This window comes from Oryctolagus cuniculus, chromosome 2 (genome assembly GCF_051225735.1).
Source record: "Oryctolagus cuniculus isolate XC-2025 breed Fujian yellow rabbit chromosome 2, ASM5122573v1, whole genome shotgun sequence".
Lineage (NCBI taxonomy): Eukaryota > Metazoa > Chordata > Mammalia > Lagomorpha > Leporidae > Oryctolagus > Oryctolagus cuniculus.
This window is the reverse complement of record NC_142868.1, coordinates 94630457-94655048: the sequence shown is the minus strand read 5'-3', so window position 1 is coordinate 94655048 and position 24592 is coordinate 94630457. Positions and strand designations below refer to the sequence as shown.

At 53.0% G+C, this 24592-nt stretch overlaps 1 protein-coding gene across 3 annotated transcripts in view; it reads left to right on the top strand.

Moving 5' to 3' along the window:
• Positions 1 to 16771, top strand: part of KAT6A (lysine acetyltransferase 6A) — a 116483-nt gene extending 99712 nt beyond the window's left edge. For all 3 annotated transcript variants that reach the window (XM_051832297.3, XM_051832298.3, XM_051832299.3), the window contains 5 exons: positions 1385 to 1616; positions 2193 to 2400; positions 4281 to 4862; positions 9400 to 9712; positions 11474 to 16771. In XM_051832297.3, the coding sequence (XP_051688257.3) occupies positions 1385 to 1616; positions 2193 to 2400; positions 4281 to 4862; positions 9400 to 9712; positions 11474 to 14190 (4052 nt within the window). In that variant the 3' untranslated portion in view covers positions 14191 to 16771. The remainder of the gene's footprint in view (positions 1 to 1384; positions 1617 to 2192; positions 2401 to 4280; positions 4863 to 9399; positions 9713 to 11473) is intronic.
• Positions 16772 to 24592: the final 7821 nt, after the last annotated feature.

Sequence of the window (24592 nt, the reverse complement as noted above, 5' to 3'; positions counted from 1 at the left end):
AACTTAGTTTTACACGGTAATGTGAACAATAGCACTAAAAGTGTTACAGAACTGCTTACATTAATGATATTAACGATTAAGGCACCTGCCCCATTTTTGTTACGCACTTGTCTGAGATAATGTGCACTTTTAACTAACAGATTCTACCTAGTGGTCAAAATGGGCAACACACCTTTAAAGACCTTGAGAATGCTACAAGAAAAGTGAAAACCAATAGTTACAAAGAGTTCATTGTGAACTGGCATTTTGTCTCACTCTGATAATCTGGAAAAGTTCAATGTCTTTTTTAATACATTTTTGAATGATTATAAAATAGTGTTATAATGGAATTTTCCCCCTAGATATTGCTGAAGTATTCAGAGGAATTTATGCGGGAATAATGGTTCAAGCCAAGGATTTTGACTCTTGTCTTGGGCAGCTAAATTCTAATGTGGACTGACCAGCCCTGCTGTGTGTGGCTCTAGACCAGTGCTCCTGGTTATGTCACTGAAAGTCAGCTTCCGCTTGTTCTGTATTTTCCTAGGCCTTTTTGGATTAGCAGTAGGGTGTGGAATTCATATTTCCATCTTATTTTGAAAGTGGACTCGTGACTCAGCCTGTTGCATGTCACTAAATAACAAAGTTAGGGAAAACGTTTTATTTAGGGTGATGAGTCTGTTTTGAAATGACATAGTCAGCAACCTTGGGTTCAGCATTTTTGCTAATGCACATTTTCAGATCACTGTTCTTAGACTACTTTTACATTCTCTTTATTGATAGAAAGGACATTTCTCCTGCCAGCTCCATTTTGTGTGTGTGTGATTTTTCCCATAAAATCGATGCCCTTCCTTTCTGATTCCTACGAGTCATGCCCTAGACAGTGGTGTAGCACGTACGCTCACAGTGGTACTCAGGTGACAGTCTGCTTGCCCAGAGTTAGAGATAGGTGAGAAGAGCTGCAGTTGAGGTGAGAAATTCTCTAGTTTGCTCTCAGAACACTCTTGATAGGACCACACACCAGCCAAGCCATTCTTGTGTCTTTCTCAATTCAGATGTAGCCGTTGCCATCTGGAGGCCCAAAGACAGCATACATGGGTAGTCTCCTGCCGTCGTAGATGGCGGAGGTGGGAGCCACTGCGGCCTTCACCTGACTGACGCTGCCCGGTTGTTGACAGTGTGACTGCTTTGACAGAGTGACTTACATGACCTGTAGATGGCTGATGCTCACCCCATGTTCTCTGTGTGCAGGCTTTGCAGTTTTATTCCCCTCTCTTGGAACGGATTTTCCTTTGAAATGATTTCTGCTGGTGATGTGTTGATTGGCTCTAGAGGGCAGGGTTGGGATGTTGCTGAATCGGACATTTGTAGGGTCTCTGACACAGCTGTGATTTCGGGTTCCCTATAGGTTATTTGTTATCAAAGCGGGAAGGCCAGGCAGGGTCTCCAGAGAAGCCGCTGTCCGATCTGGGCCGCCTTTCCTACATGGCCTATTGGAAAAGCGTGATACTGGAGTGCCTCTACCACCAGAACGACAAGCAGATCAGCATTAAGAAGCTGAGCAAGCTGACTGGCATCTGCCCGCAGGACATCACGTCCACACTCCATCACCTGCGAATGCTGGACTTCCGCAGCGACCAGTGAGTGCCGCACGCCTTTTGTCCCTCCGAAGGGCGCTCACCGAACAGCAGCCAGCGCCACTGGCATGCATGGCGGTACAGAGCTGGCGTCTTCCTGTCCGTGGTGTTTATGCCGTTTCTGTAATGCACTGGGAAGCATTTGCCCGGGTTCGCTGTTCCACTCTCATGGTGGTAGTAGCATAGGTGGCCTGTTCTTTTGTTTGTTTTAAGATTGATTTATTTTTAAAGATTTATTTCCTTGAAAGGCAAGGGTGGGTGGGGTTGGGGGAAGACGTTCCATACACTAGTTCACTCCCCAAATGGCTGCAGTGTCCAGGGCTGGGCCAGGCTAAAGCCAGGGGTCCAAGTGCTTGGGCCATCCTGGCTTTCCTGGGTGCATTGGCAGGCAGGGAGCCGGATCAGAAATGGAGCAACTGGGACTTGAACTGGGGGCTGTGTCCCCACGGCAGTCCCAGGCAGCCCATCTTTGAAGTGTCCATCTTCATCTCCAGGGTCTCCTGGGGACTCTGTCTCCATTTTCATTTTTATGGACTTCGTGTACATTGTTGATTGCTATAAACTTTTCTCTGGTTCCAGATTTGTGATTATCCGCCGGGAAAAACTTATCCAGGATCACATGGCCAAGCTTCAGCTGAACGTGCGACCTGTGGATGTAGACCCGGAGTGCCTGCGCTGGACTCCCGTCATCGTCTCCAACTCTGTTGTCTCAGAAGAGGAGGAAGAGGAGGCTGAGGAAGGAGAGAACGAAGAGGCACAGGGTCCCGAAGGAGAATTAGAGACCAGTGTAAGGGCAGTGTACGGTCGCTGTTGTTGATGGCGGGAGATACATTCTTGGTTTTCATGGCTGCTTGTGATGCATTACGATATCCTACCAACAGAATGCATTCTTCCAAGAATTTCAGTGGTGGAAACTTCAGGAAAAATGTCTTATTTACTTACTTGTGTGTTCGTAAGCCTTAGACCATTAGGAGACTGCGATTTCTGATAACCTGTTGCTTACGATTAAATATTTCATAGCACGGTACCCACAGGCAGCTCAGTTTCGAGCTGTATGGGCAGAACGGAGACTCCAGATCGAATCTGGCCCTGACAGCTGTGGAAATGCAGATGCGTTTTCCTTAGAGCAGAGTGCAGGAGGTGATGTTGTAGACCCGTGCGTGTTTTGTGCCAGCGCAGTGAAGCCTTCGGTGTGCACACGGATGTCTGTAGCCATCACAGGGTCCGTGCCCGACTGTACCACACTGTGGTCGTCAGCGTTCGGATGATGCCTGCCTTGCTTGCTCCTGTTTTTTTTTTTTTTTAAAGCGTGCTTTCATCCTTTAAAATCTGTCCTCTTTTGATAAGCATAAAAAATTTCATGCCTCAGCCGGCGCCGTGGCTCAATAGGCTAATCCTCCACCTTGCGGCGCCGGCACACCGGGTTCTAGTCCCGGTTGGGGCGCCGGATTCTGTCCCGGTTGCCCCTCTTCCAGGCCAGCTCTCTGCTATGGCCAGGGAGTGCAGTGGAGGATGGCCCAGGTGCTTGGGCCCTGCACCCCATGGGAGACCAGGAAAAGCACCTGGCTCCTGGCTCCTGCCAGGATCAGCGCGGTGCGCCGGCTGCAGCGGCGGCCATTGGAGGGTGAACCAACGGCAAAGGAAGACCTTTCTCTCTCTGTCTCTCTCTCTCACTGTCCACTCTGCCTGTAAAAAAAAAAAAAAAAAAAAAAAAAAATTTCATGCCTCTCTTTAGGGCAATTTAATTTCCAAAGTGGAATTGAATATTCAGAATAAAAGTAAAATAATTACAGCAATTTTCTTTCAAGTTTCTGACACCCTATTGGCTCTTCCCATGCCCCAGGAGCTTATCTCCTCCCTGTTTTTAAATTTGCATTTCTTTCTTTTTAAAAGATTTATTTGTTTACTTGAAAGCCAGAGTTGGGGGCGGGGGGTCTTCCATCTGTTGGTTCACTCCCCAGATGGTCACAGCCGGGCTGAAGCCAGGAGCCAGGAGCTTCCTCCAGGTCTCCCACGAAGGTGCAGGGTCCAAGCACTTGGGCCATCCTCCACTGCTTTCCCAGGCTCCATCAGCAGGGAGCTGGATCAGAAGCAGAGCAGCTGGGACACAAACCAACACCCATATGGGATGCCGGCCCTGCAGACAGAGGCTTAGCCTATGACAACACAGCGCTGGCCCCTAAATTTTTATTTCTAAGAAATTGCATAAATAATCTCATTTAACACTGACAAGAATAGTTTGTTGAAGATGCTATTGCAGAGTGGTTAAGAGCATAACTCTGAAGTCAAGCTGCGGGGTTTGTACCTCAGCTTCTTCACTCTCCTGTTAGAAGGTCCACGCAGGCCACTGCAGGTGTCTACCCGGGCTCCCTCAGTGGCACGTAGAAGGCCCATGCAGGCCACTGCAGGTGTCTGCCCGGGCTCCCTGTGACATGTAGAAGGCCCACGCAGGCCACCGCAGGTGTCTGCCTGGGCTCCCTGTGACACGTGATCCAGTGCTGGGAAGCATTGAAGACAGTGCCTGGCATGACAGCTCTTCAGTAGCTGGCACTTCTCCTTTCCCACACCACTTGCTTTTCTTACCTTGTTCTTCAAAACTCAGGAGAGGTAGATGGGGCCAAGCAAGATGGGAGAACTGACCGGCGTGGTTTCCTTTTCTGACATCAGGTGGGACAGCCTGCGTCCCGGGAGAGCAGAGAGCAGGATTCCTACTCTTCAGTGGAAAGCGACAAGAAGCCAGAAGTGACTGCAGCCAACACCCCCCGGTCCAGCAAGTCGGCGCCGCCCCGGGACAGCCTGCCGCCTCGCAGGGGCCGCTGGGGGCGCAAGGCCCGGCGAGCCCCGGAGCGCTTCGGGGACCCTGAGTCTGCGCTGCTGCTGGAGGAGAGCCCGGCACCGCAGGAGCCCTATGGAGAGTGTGGGGAGAAGCCGGAAGCCCCCCGCGAGCCCCGCGCTGAGGCTGAGCCGCCGCCGCCTCCCTGTCGGGAGCAGCCCCCCCAGGACAGGAAGCCCGAAGTCCCTAAGAGGAGACTGAGCGAGGGGGTGGAGCTGTGGCGGGCTCAGCTCCAGAGCAGCCCCGAGGCCCTCAAGTGCAGGCCGACCGAAGGGAGCGACAGACTGCCTCGGCGCTACAGTGACGGCGACAGGGCCCTGCTCCGGGGCTTCAGCGAGAGCAGCGAAGAGGAGGAGCCCGAGAGCCCGCGCTCAGCCTCACCGCCGGTCCTCACCAAGCCCACGCTGAAGCGGAAGGTACCGCCCGGCTCCTCGCCCCTCTTGCTCTAGTAGCTTGCCTGCAGAGCCCCGCCAGCTCCCCGCGCGGTGGCTTCTCAGAAGTCACAGGCATTGCTTCTGAAGCCCTAAGCTCAGGTGAAGGCTGCAGACTGTTTTGCATCTAGTTGGTTTGATTCTGAGTCCTGTGTACAGGGGCTACTGCAGGTGGGAAGTGTTTGTGTGAGGAGAGGAGGCCAAGAGCAGCACACTTAGGTAGGAAGTTAGCAGAGAGGTGCCCTGGGTGTAGGGCCCCCACCAAACCACCTTCTCCTTGTCCCACACAGTCCTGTAGGAAATATGTGTGTGTGTGTGTGTGTGTGTGTGTGTGCGCGCGCGCGCGTGCACGTGCGTGCATAACATTTACCTGTTTACATACAGAGGAGAATCTTCCATCCACTGGTTCACTCCCCAGATGGCTACAACAGCCAGGGATGGCCCAGGCCAAAGCCAGGAGCCTGGAGCTCCATTGAGGGCTCCCATGTAGGTGGCAGGGGATGGCGCTTGGGCATTTTTTGTTGCTTTCCCGGGCTCATTAGCAGGGAGCTGTATCAGAAGCTGAGTGGCCAGGACTCAAGTTGGCGCTCCGATATGGAATGCCAGCATCATAGGTGGCGGCTTAATCCATTGTGCCACAGCACCAGGCTCACAAAAATATTTTCTAAATTTACATCATCTTGCAAAGTTTGAGTGAGAATCAATGAGCTCATAAGTGCTGTGCCATAATGATAATGAATTCTGTTCAGCTGCACAGTAGACCCCCCACCCCACCCCCGTTATCTGCTGGGGCTATTGCCAGGACCCCCCGAGGCTGCTTGCCTCCACAGATAGGGCCGAATCCTATGGGTGCTATGTGTTTGCCTGTACATAAACTAGGCGCAGTATGAGATTAGCAACAACAGCTAGCACTAAAATAGGACAGTTACAAGAATATCCGGGACTAAAAGTTATTTGAATGAATGTGGGCTGGCACTCCGGGGCTCTGTTTCTTTCTGAAAATCTCCTTCCTGTCCATGCAGCTCTTTGCTTAAAGGAAGCATGTGCAGCTTCTCTTGGGCATGGCCACACGGCCCGCATCACTGCTCTCGCCCTTCGGGGCCTTTACTGAGTAAACCAGGGTCACCTGCAGATGGGCACTGTGCTGCCGGGACAGCCGGTGTGGGACTGAGGCGACCACCAGGGGACAGGCAGAGATAGTCCGCTGGCTGACTGATGGCGAGTATTTCGTCACGTCGCTCAGAGTGGTGTGCAGGTCACCTCTGGCGAGTTGTTGATTTATGACCCGGGGTTGGCCGCGGGCAGCTGAAATCTCAGGAAGTGGAACTGTGCATTAGAGGGGAGCACCAGAAGTGCCCCAGGCTGGGGCGTGACGGGAGCACCGCCACAGAGCCAGCCACAGAGCCAGCCAGGCGGAGGGACCCGGCTGTGCGAGGGTGGGTGACAGCTCTCCTCCAGAGCGCGGGGCCCTGCTTTCTCTTGGCAGGGCTGTTCGTGGTGAGTCTTGGTGTTTTATAGAATCTTTCTCGTACTACTGGAACAGGATGCCGTGGGGCTTTGTGGTTTTTGTGTCTTTGAGAGAACAGCCATCATCGGGGTAAAGTGCCCTTCTCATGACAGCATGTATTATCAGTAAGTATCTGTATTAGACGCAGGGGTGTTACTTTCACCATGACTTCTTAATTTTTAAAAGATTTATTTCAAAGGCAGGGTTACGGAGAGAGACAAGAGACAGAGACAGAGAAAACAGTCACCCATCTGCTGGCTTATTCACTCGATGGCTACAATGACCGGGGCTGGGCCAGGCCAAAGGCAGGAGCCAGGAGCTTCTTCCGGGTCTCCCACGCGGATGCAGGGGCCCAAGGAGTTGGGCCATGTTCTGCTGCTTTCCCAGGCACATGAGCAGGAAGCACTTGAACCAGTGCTCTTATGGGATGCGGCGCCAGAGGCAGCAGCTTAGACTGCCGCTCCACAGCGCCAGCCCTGCCCACCCCAACTATGACTTAATTGTTGGTGCTAACCCGGGTGGTGCTTGTCAGGTTTCCACCCTCTCCCGCTTCCCCTGCTGCGTGCAGGAAGGTCCCTGCGCAGCCCACACGGAGGCTGTGGGGAGTCGTGCTCTGCCTCCTGAGAGCAGAGTGCTGCGTGAATTGTTCGGTGTTCTGCCTGGGAGGTTTGTCCATTCTCTGCCATCTGTTTGTTTTCCCAGGCACCGTGGACTCATGGATGCTTGCTTGGTTCTTTAGCTCACAGTTGGCCCACAAACAGTAGGAAGTTGAACCACATGGGTCCACTTAACTGTGGGGAAAAACCTGCTGACCAACTATAGTCTAGAAATACTGAAAACACTTGTTTGGGGTTAGATAAGTCATAAATGCATAAAATGTATTCAGGCCACAGTCTATTTTATCGTTTACCACCAAGCTAATATAAAAAGTGAAATTTATCAAAAGTTACCAAACAGAGTATGCATGGTGCCATTTGCAGTCGAGAGAGTGCAGATGTGAAGATGCAATACGTCATAACCCCAGCACACGCTGTACTGCTCTAACGGTTTCATAGCCAGCTCCTGTGCTTTTGAGGTGAGCTCAAGGACTGCGAGGTCTGCTTTTATTGATTTATTTTTAAGATTTACTATTTTATTGAATTGAAAGGCGCCGTCCCCTTTCCCAGGCACATTCGCAGGGAGCTAGATCCAAAGGCAGCTGATGCCTCTGTGATCCCATAGGCTTGACCACTGCACCACTACACCAGCTCCGTGAGGGTCTGCTTCAGAGCTGTGTGCCGCTTAGCATCTCTCTGGAGCAGCTCTGTCGTTGGGTGTCTGCTGCAGTGAGAAGCGATCTCGTGGTTCTCGCGTGTTTTGCACCGTGTGTGACATGTAGGGTGCAAAGCCTGCGTTAGTCAACGATGTTATGCTAAACCTTGCAGTAACAGCAGGCTGGTAGCAGTGAGGTCCCCCCGTGTGGGGCTGCCCCTTCCCATTGTTTAGACATAACCTGTGCTGACGGGACCCAGTACTGTCGCATTTTAAAATCTGCTGCCCAGACAGTTCTGCTCCCCGTGTCCTACACACACGTACCCTCGTTGGGAGGTTCTCTCTTCGCTTGCTTTGAGCACTTCCTGCACCCTGGCTCATCGCGAGTGATTCCTGCCCCAGCCACTTCTCTAAGCACCGAGGTCATTTTGAATCCAATTTGAAAACTGTATTCTCAATTAGAAGGATTAGTAAATGTGAAGTAGAGAAAGATGGAACATTTGACTAACTCTCTTGTTCATTGCATAATCATGAAGAATTTATCTTTGCCATCTCCTAGGCTTATATTGCCTATTTATAAAGTTTTGAAAAGAAAAGATAGTTCCTGTGGTTAAAAAAATGGTAATAGGCAGTGAGATCATTTGGCAAGCACTTTTGAAGTTCTTGAAGAACTTCCCTCGACTGGATATGAGGAGACTGTATTCTGTACAGTTTTTGAACAGATTTTTGATCCTTCTTGGCTCTGTAGAATGAAGAAAATCACATTTGAGGCACATCACTATTACTTTGTGATCTCAGTTGTATAATTTTTTTTTTTTTGACAGGCAGAGTGGACAGTGAGAGAGAGAGAGAGAGAGAGAGAAAGGTCTTCCTTTTGCCGTTGGTTCACCCTCCAATGGCCACCGCGGCCGGCGCACCGCGCTGATCCGATGGCAGGAGCCAGGTGCTTCTCCTGGTCTCCCATGGGGTGCAGGGCCCAAGTGCTTGGGCCATCCTCCACTGCACTCCCGGGCCACAGCAGAGAGCTGGCCTGGAAGAGGGGCAACGGGGACAGAACCCGGTGTGCCGGCGCCGAAAGGCGGAGGATTAGCCTAGTGAGCTGCGGCGCCGGCCTCAGTTGTATAATTTAAGATATTAGGCCAGCCCTCTGCAAAATAGTGCCAGCTGTATCAAATTTTACTAATAGATTTGTTTTCTTTTTTCAGTGCTTTTTTTTTTAAAGATTTATTTTATTTATTTGAAAGAGTTACAGAGAGACAGGCAGAGAGAGAGAGAGGTCTTCCATCTGCTGGTTCGCTCCCCAGATGGCCGAAATGGCTGGAGCTGGGCCGATCCAAAGCCAGGAGCCAGGAGCTTCTTCTGGGTCTCCCATGTGGGTGCAGGGTTCCAAGCACTTGGATCATCTTCCACTGCTTTCCCTGGCCATAGCAGAGAGCTGGATTGGAAGAGGAGCAGCCGGTACAGTAACTGGTGCCCAGCGCCAGCCCCTCAAAGTGCTTTTTGTCCTTTGTATCATTTTGGTATTAAAATAGGCAGCTGCTTTAGGGTGGTACATTCAGCTTGTAAGAGAATTGTAGAGTCTGTTCTTTGGACATGCTGCCTGCTCTTGTACCAGCCGCTTGTGCATTACCTAGCATGTGTGTCTCCCTGAGGTCTAGTCAGACATCTCTGTGGACGCGCTGATTCCGTAGTGGTGGTCGCGTTTTCCCCGGGAGCGGCAGGGAGGACGGCCTAACACACTCGTTGCTCTCTCCATGCTCACAGAAGCCGATCCTGCACCGCAGAAGGAGGGTCAGGAAGCGCAAGCACCACAACAGCAGTGTCGTGACGGAGACCATCTCCGAGACCACGGAGGTGCTGGACGAGCCCTTCGAGGACTCGGACTCGGAGCGGCCCATGCCGAGGTTAGAGCCCACCTTCGAGATCGACGAGGAGGAGGAGGAGGAGGATGAAAACGAGCTCTTCCACAGAGGCTACTTCCACCGTCTGTCCTCACAGGACGTGCTCAGGGGCCGGGCCTCTGCCAAGAGGAAGTCTAAAGACGAAGACGACGACGAGGAGTCCGATGATGCTGAAGGTATGTCTCTGCTGTGGGGTCGCGTCCTCCACGCTCAGGGCAGCGCGGCTGCCCCAAGCTGCTCGCCGAGAACAGGGTGCGTGGCGCTCTCCGGGAAGCCGGGTCGAGCCTGTCCCCCTCACGGGTTCGTCTAGCTTCCCTCCAACCCAGGCGCCGTTTTTGCCCCTGTAGAAGGTAGTTTACCTTCAGCCTTTGTCTGACTCTTCAGCTGGTGAGAGTGGAGTGAGGCTCGGGGAGATGTGACGGTCCCCGGCTGGAGTGGGCAGCCTCCAGACCTTGTCCCTCTCGCTCACTGCCATGTGCTGGGCTTTGCGATGAACACTGGCTAATATTGTTAAGTGATGGAAGCTGAGGGACCACTCTCCCATCAGCACAGGTTGCCTGGACGGGGATCCTTCCCGAATCTTACCGCTGATGCGTCTCTCCCGGCTCGCAGTACGTTTCTAATACATGCTGACAGTGATTTGACATAAGTTACATGTCACGATGCAGATACAAGTCCAGTCACTTCTAAAATAGCCTGAGAAACGCGTGCCCATAGATGAGCCGAGTCAAGGCGAGGCAAGGCACCCTGGCCTCAAGTCTTTGCCAGAGGCGCGTGCTGCCCATGCCTGCTGTGTGTCTGCCTGGGGTGGGCGCAGACTAAGCTCACTTTACTTCACTGGGTGAAGTCCACCCTTGGCATTTACACCCTCAGTTCATGCCTCCGCGAGTTGAACTTTGTGTTCTAAATCCATTCCATTTCAAACCTGGGCAATAACTGGCTTTTCTCAATTGTTCTATTTTTGTGTGACAAATAACTTTAATATAGTGTTAAAATGACTGCGTTCTTTGCCTTCTTGTGAGTGATGCTCCAACGTTTACTGCTGTACAGTTCTAAGTGTCCACTTTGTAAATTCGGCACTTGCTGTTCGGGGTGGCGTTGTGCGCTGAAGCAGCCTCCTGTTCACTGGGCCAGCTGTCTCTGACGGAGCCGTGTGCTTCGCTCGCTTTAAGGTAGCACCGCGGAGCGCACCCTGCTGTTCTCACCTGGCGTTCTTATCCTTTACAAGTTAGTGGGCAGTGTGCACTGTGTACTTACAGGTGCTGGAAGTGGTTTATGGTACATGTATCTTACTGCCGTTTAGAAGAGAATAAGAGAAATAACACTCATGTGAAATCGTAACAAACACCGTTGGTGCTTTAACTTTCTCGTGCTCATTTAGGACTAAGTGTCAGCACCTGCCTTGGACTAAATGCTTCCGTGTAGACCCAGTACAGCCTGCACAGCCGTGGCCTGACGTCGCCGGCTGGTGACATTGCTGGAAGTCAGGATTTCATGGGAAGGAAGAAAAGCAGAGAGTTAGGTAGACTGCAGATAGGGAAACCAGAGAGGAAACAAGCCGATCTGTGACCGGCACAGTGACGTCAGCTGCATCCAACCATTGCTTCTGTATGCGCCTGAAGCTTACCTGTTTTATAGCGATCTAACTGAAACTTGGAGTAGCTTCCCAAAGCAGCCGCACAGCTAGTAAGCCTGAGCCGCTTTTAACAGCCACAGCAACAGGCTATGGGGCACAAGTCCCTCCCTCTTCTGCCAGTTCTCTGTGCCGCTTTGGAAGATGTTGTTTGCCAGGTGTGTCCCTTAGATGCTTAGCGCTCAGTCGTTAGGAAGAGATGACTAATAAGCTCATTTCTGTCGTGCGTCCTGGCCTCGGGAAAAGGCCCTGGAAGCAGAAAGTCTCGTAACCTGTCTGGTACTTTCTTCTCCCTCCCGTGCAGACACTCCTGTCCTGAAGCCAGTATCTCTCTTGCGAAAATGTGCCGGGAAGAATTCTCCCCTTGAGCCAGACACGTCCACGCCCATGAAAAAGAAAAAGGGGTGGCCCAAAGGCAAGAGCCGCAAACCGGTCCACTGGAAGAAGAGGCCTGGCCGGAAGCCGGGATTCAAGCTCAGCAGGGAGCTCATGCCCATTTCTGCCCAGGAGTGCGTCGTGGAGCCCATGGTTCCCATGCCGAAACCCGGACGCAAGCCCAGAATGCAAGAGCACGAAGAAGCCATTGAGCCCCAGGAAGACTTGCCCTCGTCTGAAGAGAGGAAGGAGGAGGAGGCGCGAGCCGACAGGGAGGAGGGCGGCGAGGCGGAAGAGGAGGACACGACCTGCTGCAGCGAGGTGAGAGTGGCTTCCCCGGCCAACAGCAGCAACAGCCCCGAGGCGGCCGCCAAGGAGCGCGAGGCGGAGGAGGCGGAGGCAGAGGAGGAGGAGGAGGAGGAGGAAGAGGAGGAGAAGCCGCGCGCCGCCGCCGCCGCCGCCGAGCAGAGGCAGTCGGAGGAAGAGCCTCCGGAGCCGGAGGAGCAGGAGCCGGAGGACGAGGAGGACGTGGCCGCCGAGGCCAGCCGGCACGAAGACCACGACGCGGACGATGAGGACGACGGGCCGCTGGAGCCGGCGCAGGCGCAGGAGCCGGAGCAGCGGGCCCTGCGGGAGTGCGGCGAGCAGGCGCCTGGTGGCCCGCAGTCTTTTTTAGACCCGGACGCGCCCAGCTGCGGTGAGCGCCCGAAGGAGAAGGACGACACGGAGCCGGACTCTGAGGAGGAGCAGCCCTCCCACGAGACGTCTGTGCTGTCCGAGCACGGCCACGAGGACGCTGCCCCGCGCAAGGAGGAGCTGGTGGGGCTGAAGGCCGAGCCGGAGATTGCGCACAGCGAGCTGGACCTGGAGACCGTGCAGGCCGTGCAGTCCTTGACCCAGGAGGAGAGCAGCGAGCACGAGGGGGCCTACCCGGACTGCGAGGAGACCCTGGCGGCCTGCCAGACCCTGCAGAGCTACACGCAGGCCGAGGAGGACCCGCCCATGGCCATGGTGGAGGACTGCCACGCCTCGGAGCACAACAGCCCCATCTCCTCAGTGCCGTCCCATCCCAGCCAGTCGGTCCGCTCGGTCAGCAGCCCCAGCGTGCCTGCCCTGGAGGGCGGCTACACCCAGATCAGCCCGGAGCAAGGATCCCTGTCCGCGCCCTCTATGCAGAACATGGAGACCAGCCCCATGATGGATGTGCCTTCCGTATCAGACCACTCTCAGCAGGTGGTGGACAGCGGCTTCAGCGACCTGGGCAGCATCGAGAGCACCACGGAGAACTACGAGAACCCCAGCAGCTACGACTCCACCCTGGGCGGCAGCATCTGCGGCGCCAGCTCGTCCCAGAGCAGCTGCTCCTACGGCGGCCTGTCGTCGTCCAGCGGCCTCACCCAGAACAGCTGCGTTGTCACCCAGCAGATGGCCGGCATGGGCAGCAGCTGCAGCCTGCTGCAGCCGAGCAGCGTGCCGCCTGCTGCCAACTGCAGCATCAAGTCGCCTCAGACCTGCGTGCTGGAGAGGCCGCCCAGCAACCAGCAGCAGCCGCCCCCGCCGCCGCAGCCCCCCCAGCCGCAGCAGCCGTCCCTGGCCCCGCAGCCGCCGCCCCCGCCCCAGCAGCCGCCGCCGCAGCCCCAGCCGCCCCCGCCGCCCCCGCCGCCGCAGCAGCCGCCGCCGCAGCCGCAGCCCCCGCAGCCGCAGGCCCCGCCCCCGCCGCAGCAGCAGGCGCCCCTGTCGCAGTGTAGCATGAACAACAGCTTCACGCCAGCTCCCATGATCATGGAGATCCCGGAGTCCGGCGGCACCGGGAACATAAGCATCTACGAGAGGATTCCAGGGGACTTCGGGGCCGGCAGCTACTCCCAGCCGTCAGCCACCTTCAGTCTGGCCAAGCTGCAGCAGCTCACCAACACCATTATGGACCCCCACGCCCTGCCTTACAGCCATTCTCCTGCGGTGACCTCCTATGCAACCAGTGTTTCTCTGTCTAACACAGGACTGGCTCAGCTGGCTCCATCTCACCCGTTGGCTGGGACCCCTCAAGCACAAGCCACCATGACGCCGCCGCCCAACTTGGCATCCACGACCATGAACCTCACGTCCCCGCTGCTGCAGTGCAACATGCCCGCCACCAACATCGGCATTCCGCACACCCAGCGGTTGCAGGGGCAGATGCCAGTCAAGGGGCACATTTCCATCCGCTCCAAGTCGGCGCCGCTGCCCTCCGCGCCCACTCACCAGCAGCAGCTGTATGGCCGCAGCCCGCCGGCGGTGGCCATGCAGGCCGGCCCTCGCGCGCTGGCTGTGCAGCGAGGCATGAACATGGGGGTCAACTTGATGCCGACCCCCGCCTATAACGTCAATTCCATGAACATGAACACCCTGAACGCCATGAACAGCTATCGGATGACACAGCCCATGATGAACAGCAGTTACCATAGTAACCCTGCCTACATGAACCAGACAGCACAGTATCCTATGCAGATGCAGATGGGGATGATGGGGAGCCAGGCCTATACCCAGCAGCCTATGCAGCCAAACCCTCACGGGAACATGATGTACACGGGCCCCTCCCATCACAGCTATATGAACGCTGCTGGGGTGCCCAAGCAGTCACTCAATGGACCTTACATGAGAAGGTGAGCAAGACGGACTCACGGTCACAGACTTAAATATATATAAATAAAGGAACCTTTTATACTGACAAACCAGAGAAAAACGGACCTTTTTTCCAGTTAAAATATTGCTGTAGATTTAGAGGGATTTTTTTTCCTTTGGTTTATTTTGTTTTTTAGGAAACCTGATCTCTCTTTTCGGGTTCGTTTTGTTCTGGGTTTTGGTTCTCTTCACAATCTTGAACATTTTACAGTGGAATTCATCTAAAGATGGATCTGGGACAGGGGAAACATGCACAAAACCTTTTTCATAATTAAAAAGAGCCTTACTTTCTTTACACACCACGCGGACGGAACTTGTGTAAACGTGAATTATCCTTATTTTATTTGAAAGCGTGTGTTTCCCTCACGTGTGCAGCCCCCAGTGTTGGCATTTCTAAATGTTATACAGACATCTCGAGGGGTAGCCGGGCCCTCTCCTCCCAGCCCCGTCTGTCTTTTCGGACTTCATTCCAACAGGAGGCACTTAGCAGGAGACTCAGACGGGGACGTGGAGCGCTACCCAAGCTCCTTCAACGTTGTTATTGTTAATATTATTGTTATTATTAATACAATGAGGCAGGAAGACACTTCTCCTTTGAAAATCCCCTCCGCTACACACACACACACACACACACACACTCACACTCCCACACTCCCACTCCCACTCACTCCCTCCAGCTCTTGAGACTTTCCCCCCAGGAATGTTTCTTTATAGGTGGACTTCAATGGACATGTTTTGCTTGAATCAAGTGTAGTATGATTTATCCCTCTTTTTTTTTTTTTTAAATTCCCACTCAGCACTCAGATAACACAATTGCTGTAAGTCTGCAGCAGCGGCAGAGTCTGAGAGGCAGGCCGTCGGCAGGGCTAACCCCGCCTTGGGAGGACAGAGGCGGGCCATGGGCATTGAGAGAGGGCCTTGATCTCTTGGCTTCTCAGCACCCGGGCACCCGGCCTCTTGTCCCAGGGTGTGCTGGCCCGCCCCCGCAGCGGCTCACTCCGCTGGAACTCAAAGCACAGCCCCCGCTGAGCCCCCTCTCCCGTTCTGTCACACACTGTGCTTCTCGGTGATTGGAGAGCTACCTGACGCACCTTGGACGAGAGATGCCGCAGAACGTGTGTTGGGGAGGGAGCTCTGGGGGGAGCCGTGTGGCTGTTCAAACGACACATGCCCCGCGTTGTCGCTGGTCCTTGAGCTCCTGAGTGCTGCAGCCAGTGGCCCACCAGCGGCAGGTGGGGCAGATCTGGATGCCAGCACTTCAGCGGGTTCTCGCATTGCTCCCAGTCCGTTCTCTTATCCTGTGCAACCTGTTCGCCCGTTCTCTTCCTGTTACTTGCTCCAGGGATAGGTTAAAAAAAAAAAAAACACAAAAACAAAAAAAAAAAAACCAAACATATATATACATATATATGTTTATACACTCCATCATTAGAAGATGGAAACTATTATACCACTTGGTATGTGCATTCGAATATCCAAAAGGGGGAAGTGCTGCTTAAAGAAATACCTGTAAGCATTCAATTCTCTCCTTTATTTGTACACTTTCTATAGATACATTTTTAATGTACTGATTAGGCATTAAATTTTTTCAGATGCACAGGTTTGTTGGTTTTTTTATACACTTTAATTGACTTTCTCAATGAAGTGTGCTAGGTAGAAAAAGGCAGAATTCCACATCTTAGCACTGTCGACTCTGAGCATGTGCAGGGCTGTCTGTGCGTACTCCTCCAGGCTGGTCATCTCTGGGAAGTGCCCCGGCACCCCTCCCTGCTTCTTCAGCTGACGCTGCTTCCTGGGTGGGGGGCTGTGTCGGGAGGAGGGGTGTCAGGCAGGAGGAGCTGCGAGATGAGGGCCGTGAATTCAGTTTTCTGTTAGTTTGCGGTTGTGTTTGGTTTTGTTTCTTTAAATAAATAATAAAAAAATTCAATCGGGCAGCTCCCTTTTCCACAAGCCTCTTTGTGACTGTAGAACTATTGTAGAAAAAAAATGTTCTTTTCTATATTATAAAAGAAATTATCCAACACAGTAATATTGGTACCTGTCATTTTTTCACTTCTGTTTAAAAAAAATGTATTTTTAGCAAGATAACTTGGGTAATCTTCTAAAAAAGAAATTTAAAAACTCACTCTTAGTGACTTTGATGCCTTTTAAAAATAAGAGCTTTTTCATTTCATTCCATCTTTAAAGTTTTTTATCTTTGTTGTAGAATATTAAAAACTATTTTAAGAAAGATAAAAATTCTCTTTAAAGAGATCTCTAGAGTGTGTGAATAGAGATGCCTCTAAAGCCGCATGTACAAACGAAGCTAAGTCCACTCCTGTCTGTTTCTGTTTGCTTTTCCTGTTTTGTAACCTCTTTGTACTTGGTTCATGGTGACTTGTAAGCTAGGGGAGGGAGCCCAGATGCCTTTGTATCTCTCCACGTCACGCGCTCCTGGGCCGTCGGCCTCCCTTCCTGTCCTTGTATGTAATACCCTCCCGCCCCCCCCCCCCTTTCTAGCAAGTACTTTCAAAAGAGCTCTGTACATTTTAACATAAAAAAATAAATTATGTTGAGCCATTTTGGATGTCAGTTGTGCCTGTGGACTTCTTCCCCTTTCCAAATGCCGCAGACTCCCGCCTTCTCTTTCCCCAAAGATGTTAGGAGCGCTCGGTTTCCTTAGTTAAGGAAACCCGTTTGGGAACTTCCAAGGGCATCGGCATTCGCCCAGCCAGAGACCGCAGACGCTTGCGTGCGCCGACGGGAAGCGCCGAGACTTGGAGTGCATCGAAGAGTAAGTTTTATTGATCCCGTTTTATGACCTAACTCAAGGTGTTCCTAAAAGCATCACAGTTTTTCTCTGACCCCATTTAACCGGTGTCATCTAGGAACGCTCGTCACTGCCAGGTTTCAAGATCCCAAACATGGGTGATTTTGCTCTTTTTCTTCTGTGTGTGTGATTTAAAACTTTGAACATAAGGAAGATTCTAGAAAGCCTGGGGAAGCCGGTGTCAAGTTCCATGTGGGAGAAGGTGGGCGGCTGGGAGCGTAGCGGCCTCTATCCTTGGCTGTTTTCAAACTGGCTTCCTGGGTGAGGAGTCCGCGTGGCCTTTGTTCTGAGCTCTCAAAGGTGAGAGTCGCCTGTGTGGTCTGCAGAGAGCGCCTGCGACCCCCATGCACACCGCCAGGACACTGCGGTCGGCCGGGTCAGTGGCCGGCCTGAGCACTTGCTTCGCAGAGCACCTGTGCGGAGTGGCCCCGACAGAGAGCCGTTGGGGTTTTTCTGCAGAGAGAACTGACCAACGAACGGGTTGTGGGTGTGCAAGGCATTGCACTGACGTTGGCATCTCCCCCCGAGGTCGATAAGCAGAGAAGCAGCAGTCCCACCCTTGTGGCATCTCGGGTGGTGCCCAGCTCCCTTCACCCCTGGTGACAACCGTGTGCATGCACCAAGCAGCGATTCCTGGCTGTCCGCCTTACAGCTGGGGATGGACAGGGGATGGACGAGAACTCCATCTGGGACAAGAACTCCTATGGATGGCAGGGGCTCAAGCACTTGGGCCATCTTCTGCTGCCTTCCCAGGTGCATTAGCAGGGAGCTGGACCGGAAGCGGAGCAGCTGGGACTCGAGCATGGGAAATGGAGGCTTAACCCACAGCACCCCAGCACCAGCCCCCAGGTAACTGCTCTTGTTGGCAAAGCAGCGTTTGCAGGCCTGCCCGGACGTGTGCTTGGGGTGGCATTCGGGAAAGCTCCACATCGTTCCAGCAAAACGGTTCCATCAGCGAGCTCGCGAGACCACCGAGGGTAACCTCCTTCAACACTGGGACACGTCTGCAAGTCATGGGCACGGTCACCTGGACTAACAGCCTACAGACCCACACGTTAGTCTCAGAAAGGACAGGATGGGTTGTTAGCGGAGCTGACTGTTACATAGTGCACGGCAGGCCGGGGAGTTTCCCCCAGAGTGACAGCTACTTTCGTGGAGATCCCTTGCATTGTTCACGTGGAGCCTAAATGCTGGCCTGCAGATTAGCTACGGGGCGAAGAGGTGCTAGCTGTCATTTCTGCTGAGATTCGGAAAGCTGTGGGGTCTGCTGGGCTGCCGTTTGGAAGATATTTAAAAACAGCACAGAACCAGAACCACAGAGTGGCGGCTATATGCAAAGAAACTTCCTCCGTGTGGAATGCACATTCTTGTTATTTCAAAGGGGAAAAAAAACCCCAAAGTTGAACTCTTCACTAAATAGTCCCAAGGCCCTAGCAACCCATCTTCAAAGACAGATGTCAACCAGCGGGGCCGCAGACATGTGCTGTGGAGCCCCCGAGCCCAGGTCTGCTCACGGGACACCCAGCGGCCTGAGCCCTTGTCTCTCGGCAAGACGCAGAGCGGGCCCCCAGCCTCCTGTGAACTCCCCTATATGCAGGTCTCTGGCTGGCCTGTGGTGCTCAGTGACTGGCCAGTGAGAAGACAGCCGTGGGGAACTGCTGCGGATTTTCATGATGGCCAAAGGGAGCGCCGGCTGATCCAGGGACTGTGTGCAGCTGGCCTGTTGAACTGGGTGCTTGGGACCTGGGCACCCATGTGGGCACTGGCTCCATTTCCTTTCCAGCTCCCTGCCAATGTGCCTGGGAAGGAAGCAGAAGATGGCCCAAGTGCTTGGGCCCCTGCACCTGCATGGGAGACCCGGATGGAGCTCCTAGTTCCTGGCTTTGGCCTGGCCCAGACCCAGTCATTGTAGCCATTTAGGGAGTAAACCAGCAGATGGAAGATATTCTCTCTCTCTCTCTCTCTCTCTCTCTCTCTCTAACTCTGCCTCTCAAATAAATAAATGAATAGACCTTTTTAAAAAGGGAAGAAAAAAACTTGTTAGGTGCTCTGGTCCATGTACAAACAAATTTTAATTGTTTAATTGATGTACATTTAATAAAATTGACTTGATCTAATTTTCTTTTGAAGACAGGAAGCCATTGTAGTTAATGATGACGAGGGGATTGATCATAGTTTTGCAAAGAAACTGCAAACCTTGGCAAGGCGGCAGGAATGAAGGCGTCATTACCTGCAGAGAGCTTGTGCGGAAGCTTGTCTGAGCTCCTGCTTAGGAAAGATACCTAGAGCTGACTAGAGCTTGTAGTTGATATCCTCAGAGGGTTGCGTCTTGATTGAGACTTGTCAGTGATCAAGCTGAACACTGTGGATATTTTTTTCTAAGATCTATTTTATTTATTTGAGAGAGTTACAGAGAGAGGTAGAGACAGAGAAGTCTTCCATTTCCTGGCTCACTCCCCAAATTGGCTGCAACGGCCAGAGCTGTGCCGATCCGAAACCAGGAGCTTCCTCCAGGTCTCCCATGCAGGTGCAGTAGCCCAAGGACTTGGACCATCTTCTACTGTTTTCCCAGGCCATAGCAGGGAGCTGGATTGGAAGTGGGACAGCTGAGACTTGAACCGGCACCCATAGGGGGTGCGGGCACTGCAGGCGGCGGCTTTACCTGCTGCTCCACAGCGTCGGCCTCAGCACTGGATTATTGCAAGAACAACTTTAAAGGGCCAAAGAAGTAACTCTGCTCAAAAAATGCAAAGGAAAACAAGCCACAAATGGCCACATAGCCAGCTTATCAGTTATTGCTTAATTCACAGTGCCTTTGTTGCATGAAAATATGTCAAAAAGTTCATGGAAATGGAATTAAAAGGGTTGGTTAAGTCGCTATTTGGGATTCCTGCATCTCATATTGTAGTGCCTGTTTTTTTTTAAAATGAGATTTTCTTCTTTTTTTTTTTTTAATTTTTTTATTTGAAAGGCAGAGTTACAGAGAGGCAGAGGCAGAGAGAGAGAGAGAGAGGGAGGTCTTCTATGTGGGGAGCAACTCGGACTAGACTAAGTTACTGGAATTAAGACTTATTCTGTGCATCTGCTCTCCCACAATATGGCGCTGAGAAGGGAGAAACAGCTTCTACACAGCTGCCTCCAGTTCAACCAATAAACTGTAGGACCTGCTCCTGATTGGAGAAGAGCAGCGTACTCGGCGTGTGGGTAGCAGAGTTGGGATTGGTGGAAGAGGACTATAAAGGAGGAGAGAGACAACATGCACCAGGAACATCTAAGGGGAACATCTGAAGGAACACCTGTGCAGCCCCCGAGAGAGCCGGCCGGCGGTGTGCCGCTCCCCCGCGGAAGTGGGGAAAGTGGCAGGGGGAACCGCCCTTCCACGGAGGTGGAAGGGATGGCAGCCAACCCGGGAAGAACCAGCAGCAAACCCAGGGAGGGCCGAGCAGACAAGAGAACAGCGCAGGGTCCTGTGTCGTTCCTCCACGAAGAGGGGGAGCGACACTTCTATTCACTGGTTCACTCCCCAAATGGCTGCAATGGCCAGAAGCGCACCAATCTGAAGCCAGGAGCTTCTTCCAGGTCTCCCACGTGGTTGCAGGGGCCCAAACACTTGGGCCATCTTCCACTGCTTTCCCAGGTGCACTAGCAAGGAGCTGGATCAGAAGTGGAGCAGCCGGGACTCGAACAGGTGCTCAAATGAGATGCCGCGTAGCAGTTAGCAGCAGCTTAACCAACTGCACCACAGTGCTGGCCCCAATAAATACCTGAGAAAGGTAAGTTAATCTTCATGTAAAAGCAGTGAAAGCCCTATGTGTGTGTGCTGTGACACACGCTTCCCAAGAACTGTGCCAGAGCCGGGGTCCTTGTCCTCTGCTGTTCTCTTCCTATCTGGCAGTCATATGGTTTCGCATGCTGCAGTGAGGCCGGCTGTGGTTTGGATGCGGCCTGTCATCCAGGGGTTCCCAGTGAGGCGGTGGGGAGGAGGGCAGGGAGCTTTGAGACTTGGGGCCTGGCAGAAGGAAGGGGAACCACGGAGGAGAGAGAGAGAAAGAGAGATGGTTCACTCTCCAGATACCTACAGTGACCGGAGCTAAGGTCGAAGCTAGGATCCAGGCACTCAATCCAGGTCTCCCACGTGGCTGACAATGACGAAACTATTGGAACCATCACCTGCTGCCTTCCAGGGGGAGCCCTGGCAGCAAGCTGGAGACAGGAGGTGGAAGCAGTACTGAAACCCAGGCCTCTGATAGGGGATGTGGGCATCCAAACGGAGCTTAACCACTGGACCAAGCACTCCCCACCCCCACCCCACCCCGCCCACTGTTTCCCATGGTTTGGCCATTTCTCCAGCACCACTTGCTGTAAAGGATATCTTGTCTTTGTCAGGTTCACTTTGCTCCTTTGTCAAAGAGCAGCGACAGTATGCGTGTGGGTCTGTTTCTGGGCCCTCTGCTCCGGTCCATCTTTCTTTTTGTCTTTTTTTTTTTTTTTAAACCTATATGACACTCTCTTGATAACTGCTGCTTTCTAGAAGATTCTCTTTTAAGGTTTATTTATTTGAGAGAGTTCCAGAGAGAGAGGTCTTCCATCCGCTGGCTCACTCCCCAGATGGCTGCAACGGCCGGAGCTGCACCGATCTGGAGCCAGGAGCCTCGAGCCTCTGCTGAGTCTTCCACCCGGATACAGGGGCCCAAGGACCTGGGCCATCTTCCACTGCCTTCCCAGGCCATAGCAGAGAGCTGGATGGGAAGTGGAGAAGCCGGGACTTGAACCGGCGCCCACATGGAATGCCGGCACAGCAGATGGAGGTCTCGGCCTATAAGCATTACAACCCACGAAGTAACTCGCTGCATTTTGGCTGGGATTGTGTTGAATCCACAGATCAGGTTGGGGAGAGCTGGCCTGGTGACCACATTGAGCCTTCCAATCCATGACATAGAATATCTCCTCATTTATTTAGCTCTTCCTTGATTCCTTCCTTAGAGTTTTCTAGTTTTCCTCATGCAGGTCTTATGGGCATTTTGTTAGATTTACACATGGGTGTTTCATTTGGGGGTTGCTAATTAAATGTGTATTTAATTTCAATTTCTAGTTTTTCCTTGATGTAAGAAAGCACCTAGTGGGAGGCTTTAGAAGTGAGTGAGTGATAGAGCTAGTAGGTGAAAATCAGTGCTGATAGAGATGAACTGAATGGAATTGTCCTCATTAAGACAAAACACAGAATATGCAATGTCTTTAGAAGTGCGTCGTCCACTAAGCAATAAAGGAAAGTTTCGACAGTACCAGGGTGGCATGTGAGGTGGTGCCTACGACATCGGTCGGGACTTCTGCATCCACGTTGGACTGCCTGGGTTCGAAGCCTGGCTCCGCTCCTGAATCCGATATCGACATCCTGCTAATGCAGACTGCAAGGCAGCGACGGGCCCTGCCACTCACAGCGGAGACCTTGGGTGACGGGATCCCGGCTCCAGCCTGGCCCGGTCCCAGGTGTTACACAGGCCTTTGGGGGAGTGAACCAGTGCTTGGGAGCTTTCTGTCTCTGCCTTTTGAATAAGATCAATGAAACTTGTAAAAGCCACAGATGCAAAAAGATTGAAAGCACAAAGAGTTAAGCCTCTGACTCACTCAAGCTGGAAATCTGTAACCCAAAGGTAATTAGAAAACTTCAGAGGTGAGGGAGTAGGAAATGCACTTGTTTTTAAAGATGTATTCATTTATTTATTTGAAAGTCAGAGGTACACAGAGAAGGAGGCAGAGAGAGAAAGAGAGAGAGAGCGCGAAAGGTCTTCCATCCGCTGGTTCACTCCCCAACTGGCCGCAATGGCTGGAGCTGCGCCGATCTGAAGCCAGGAACCAGGAGCTTCTCCCTGGTCTCCCACATGGGTGCAGGGGTCCAAGGACTTGGGCCATCGTCTACTGCTTTCCCAGGCCACAGCAGAGAGGAAGTGGAGCAGCCGGGACTCGAACCGGAGCCCATATGGGATGCCGGTGCTTCAGGTTAACACCCGTTGCGCCACAGCGCTGGCCCCATGAGATTTGTTATTTTGCAGTGCGATGGAATGATACTGCGTTTCTCTCTCTCTCTTTTTTTTTTTTTTTTGACAGGCAGAGTGGACAGTGAGAGAGAGAGAGAGAAAGGTCTGCCTTTGCCGTTGGTTCACCCTCCAATGGCCGCCGCGGCTGGTGCACTGTGGCCGGCGCACCGCGCTGATCCGATGGCAGGAGCCAGGTGCTTCTCCTGGTCTCCCATGGGGTGCAGGGCCCAAGCACCTGGGCCATCCTCCACTGCACTCCCTGGCCACAGCAGAGAGCTGGCCTGGAAGAGGGGCAACCGGGACAGAATCCGGCGCCCCAACCGGGACTAGAACCCGGTGTGCCGGTGCCACTAGGCGGAGGATTAGCCTAGTGAGCCGCGGCGCCGGCCTGCGTTTGTCTCTTTGGAAGATCCTTGTCTTTGGAGGGCAAATGCTGAGTGTGTATAGACGAAAGAACACACCATCTGAGATTTGCTTTAAAATAATCCAGCGCGGGTAACACATGGAGTCACGTCACCAATGAACTGGGCTAGGGAGGACGTGGGGTTCATTGTACTGTCTTCTTCCACTTCTGAATAAGTTAATTGTAATGGTAAGAAGTGATTTTTCTATGTCTTTATTAAGAAGAGAAACAGTGCTTCCAACTGCTGTTTTGCTCCCCAAATTCCTGCAGCTGCTGGGCTGGGCCGGGCGGAGCGGGGAGGCAGGATCCGGATTCAGGTCCCCCACGTGAGCGGCAAGGACCACCCAACTACTTCAGCGCTCACCGCTGCCCTGCAGACTCTGCAACAGCCGGAAGGTGGAATCGGCAGTCTGGGTCGGTGGCAAATAAACGAACAGGAGGCCTACGTGCAAGCAGACCAGGTGTACAGGGGGCTCCTGTGTGAGCGCCACAGACAGCATGGCAGGCACCGGCACCCTGACAGCCGCGGAGCAGGTGCTTCTGCGCGCTGAGGGAGGGGTGGTGGCTCCTGTTCCGCTGGGATAGTAGGTTTGCGCCCTTCTCTGTGTCCAGCCCAGGCGCTGCTTGCAAACGACTCGCTCGAAAGGGCAGTGTTGCTCGCTAGCGCCACCGTGTGGGGGAGGTCACACGTCAGTCACCCTGGGCTATGCGAGCCGGCTGGGGACATCTGCAGTTAGGGTGCGGTGGCCCCTTGTTCCTGATTGGTTTGGAGCTGGAGATGGATGCATGTCAGATCCAGAGGGGCTGGATTTAATGAATCCTGTTTCTACAAGGGTCAGGGTTAGAATCCCGGCCGTCGGCGATGGGACACAGGCCTCTTTTTTTTTTAATTTTTTTATTTTTATTTTTTGACAGGCAGATTTAGACAGTGAAAGACAAAGAGAAAGGTTTTTTTTTTTTTTTTTTGGACAGGCAGTGTTAGAGGAAGGTCTTCCTTTTTCTGTTGGTTCACCCCCCAAATGGCCGCCATGGCCGGTGCTGCACCGATCCGAAGCCAGGAGCCAGGTGCTTCTCCTGGTCTCCCATGGGATGCAGGGCCCAAGCACTTAGGCCATCCTCCACTGCACTCCCTGGCCACAG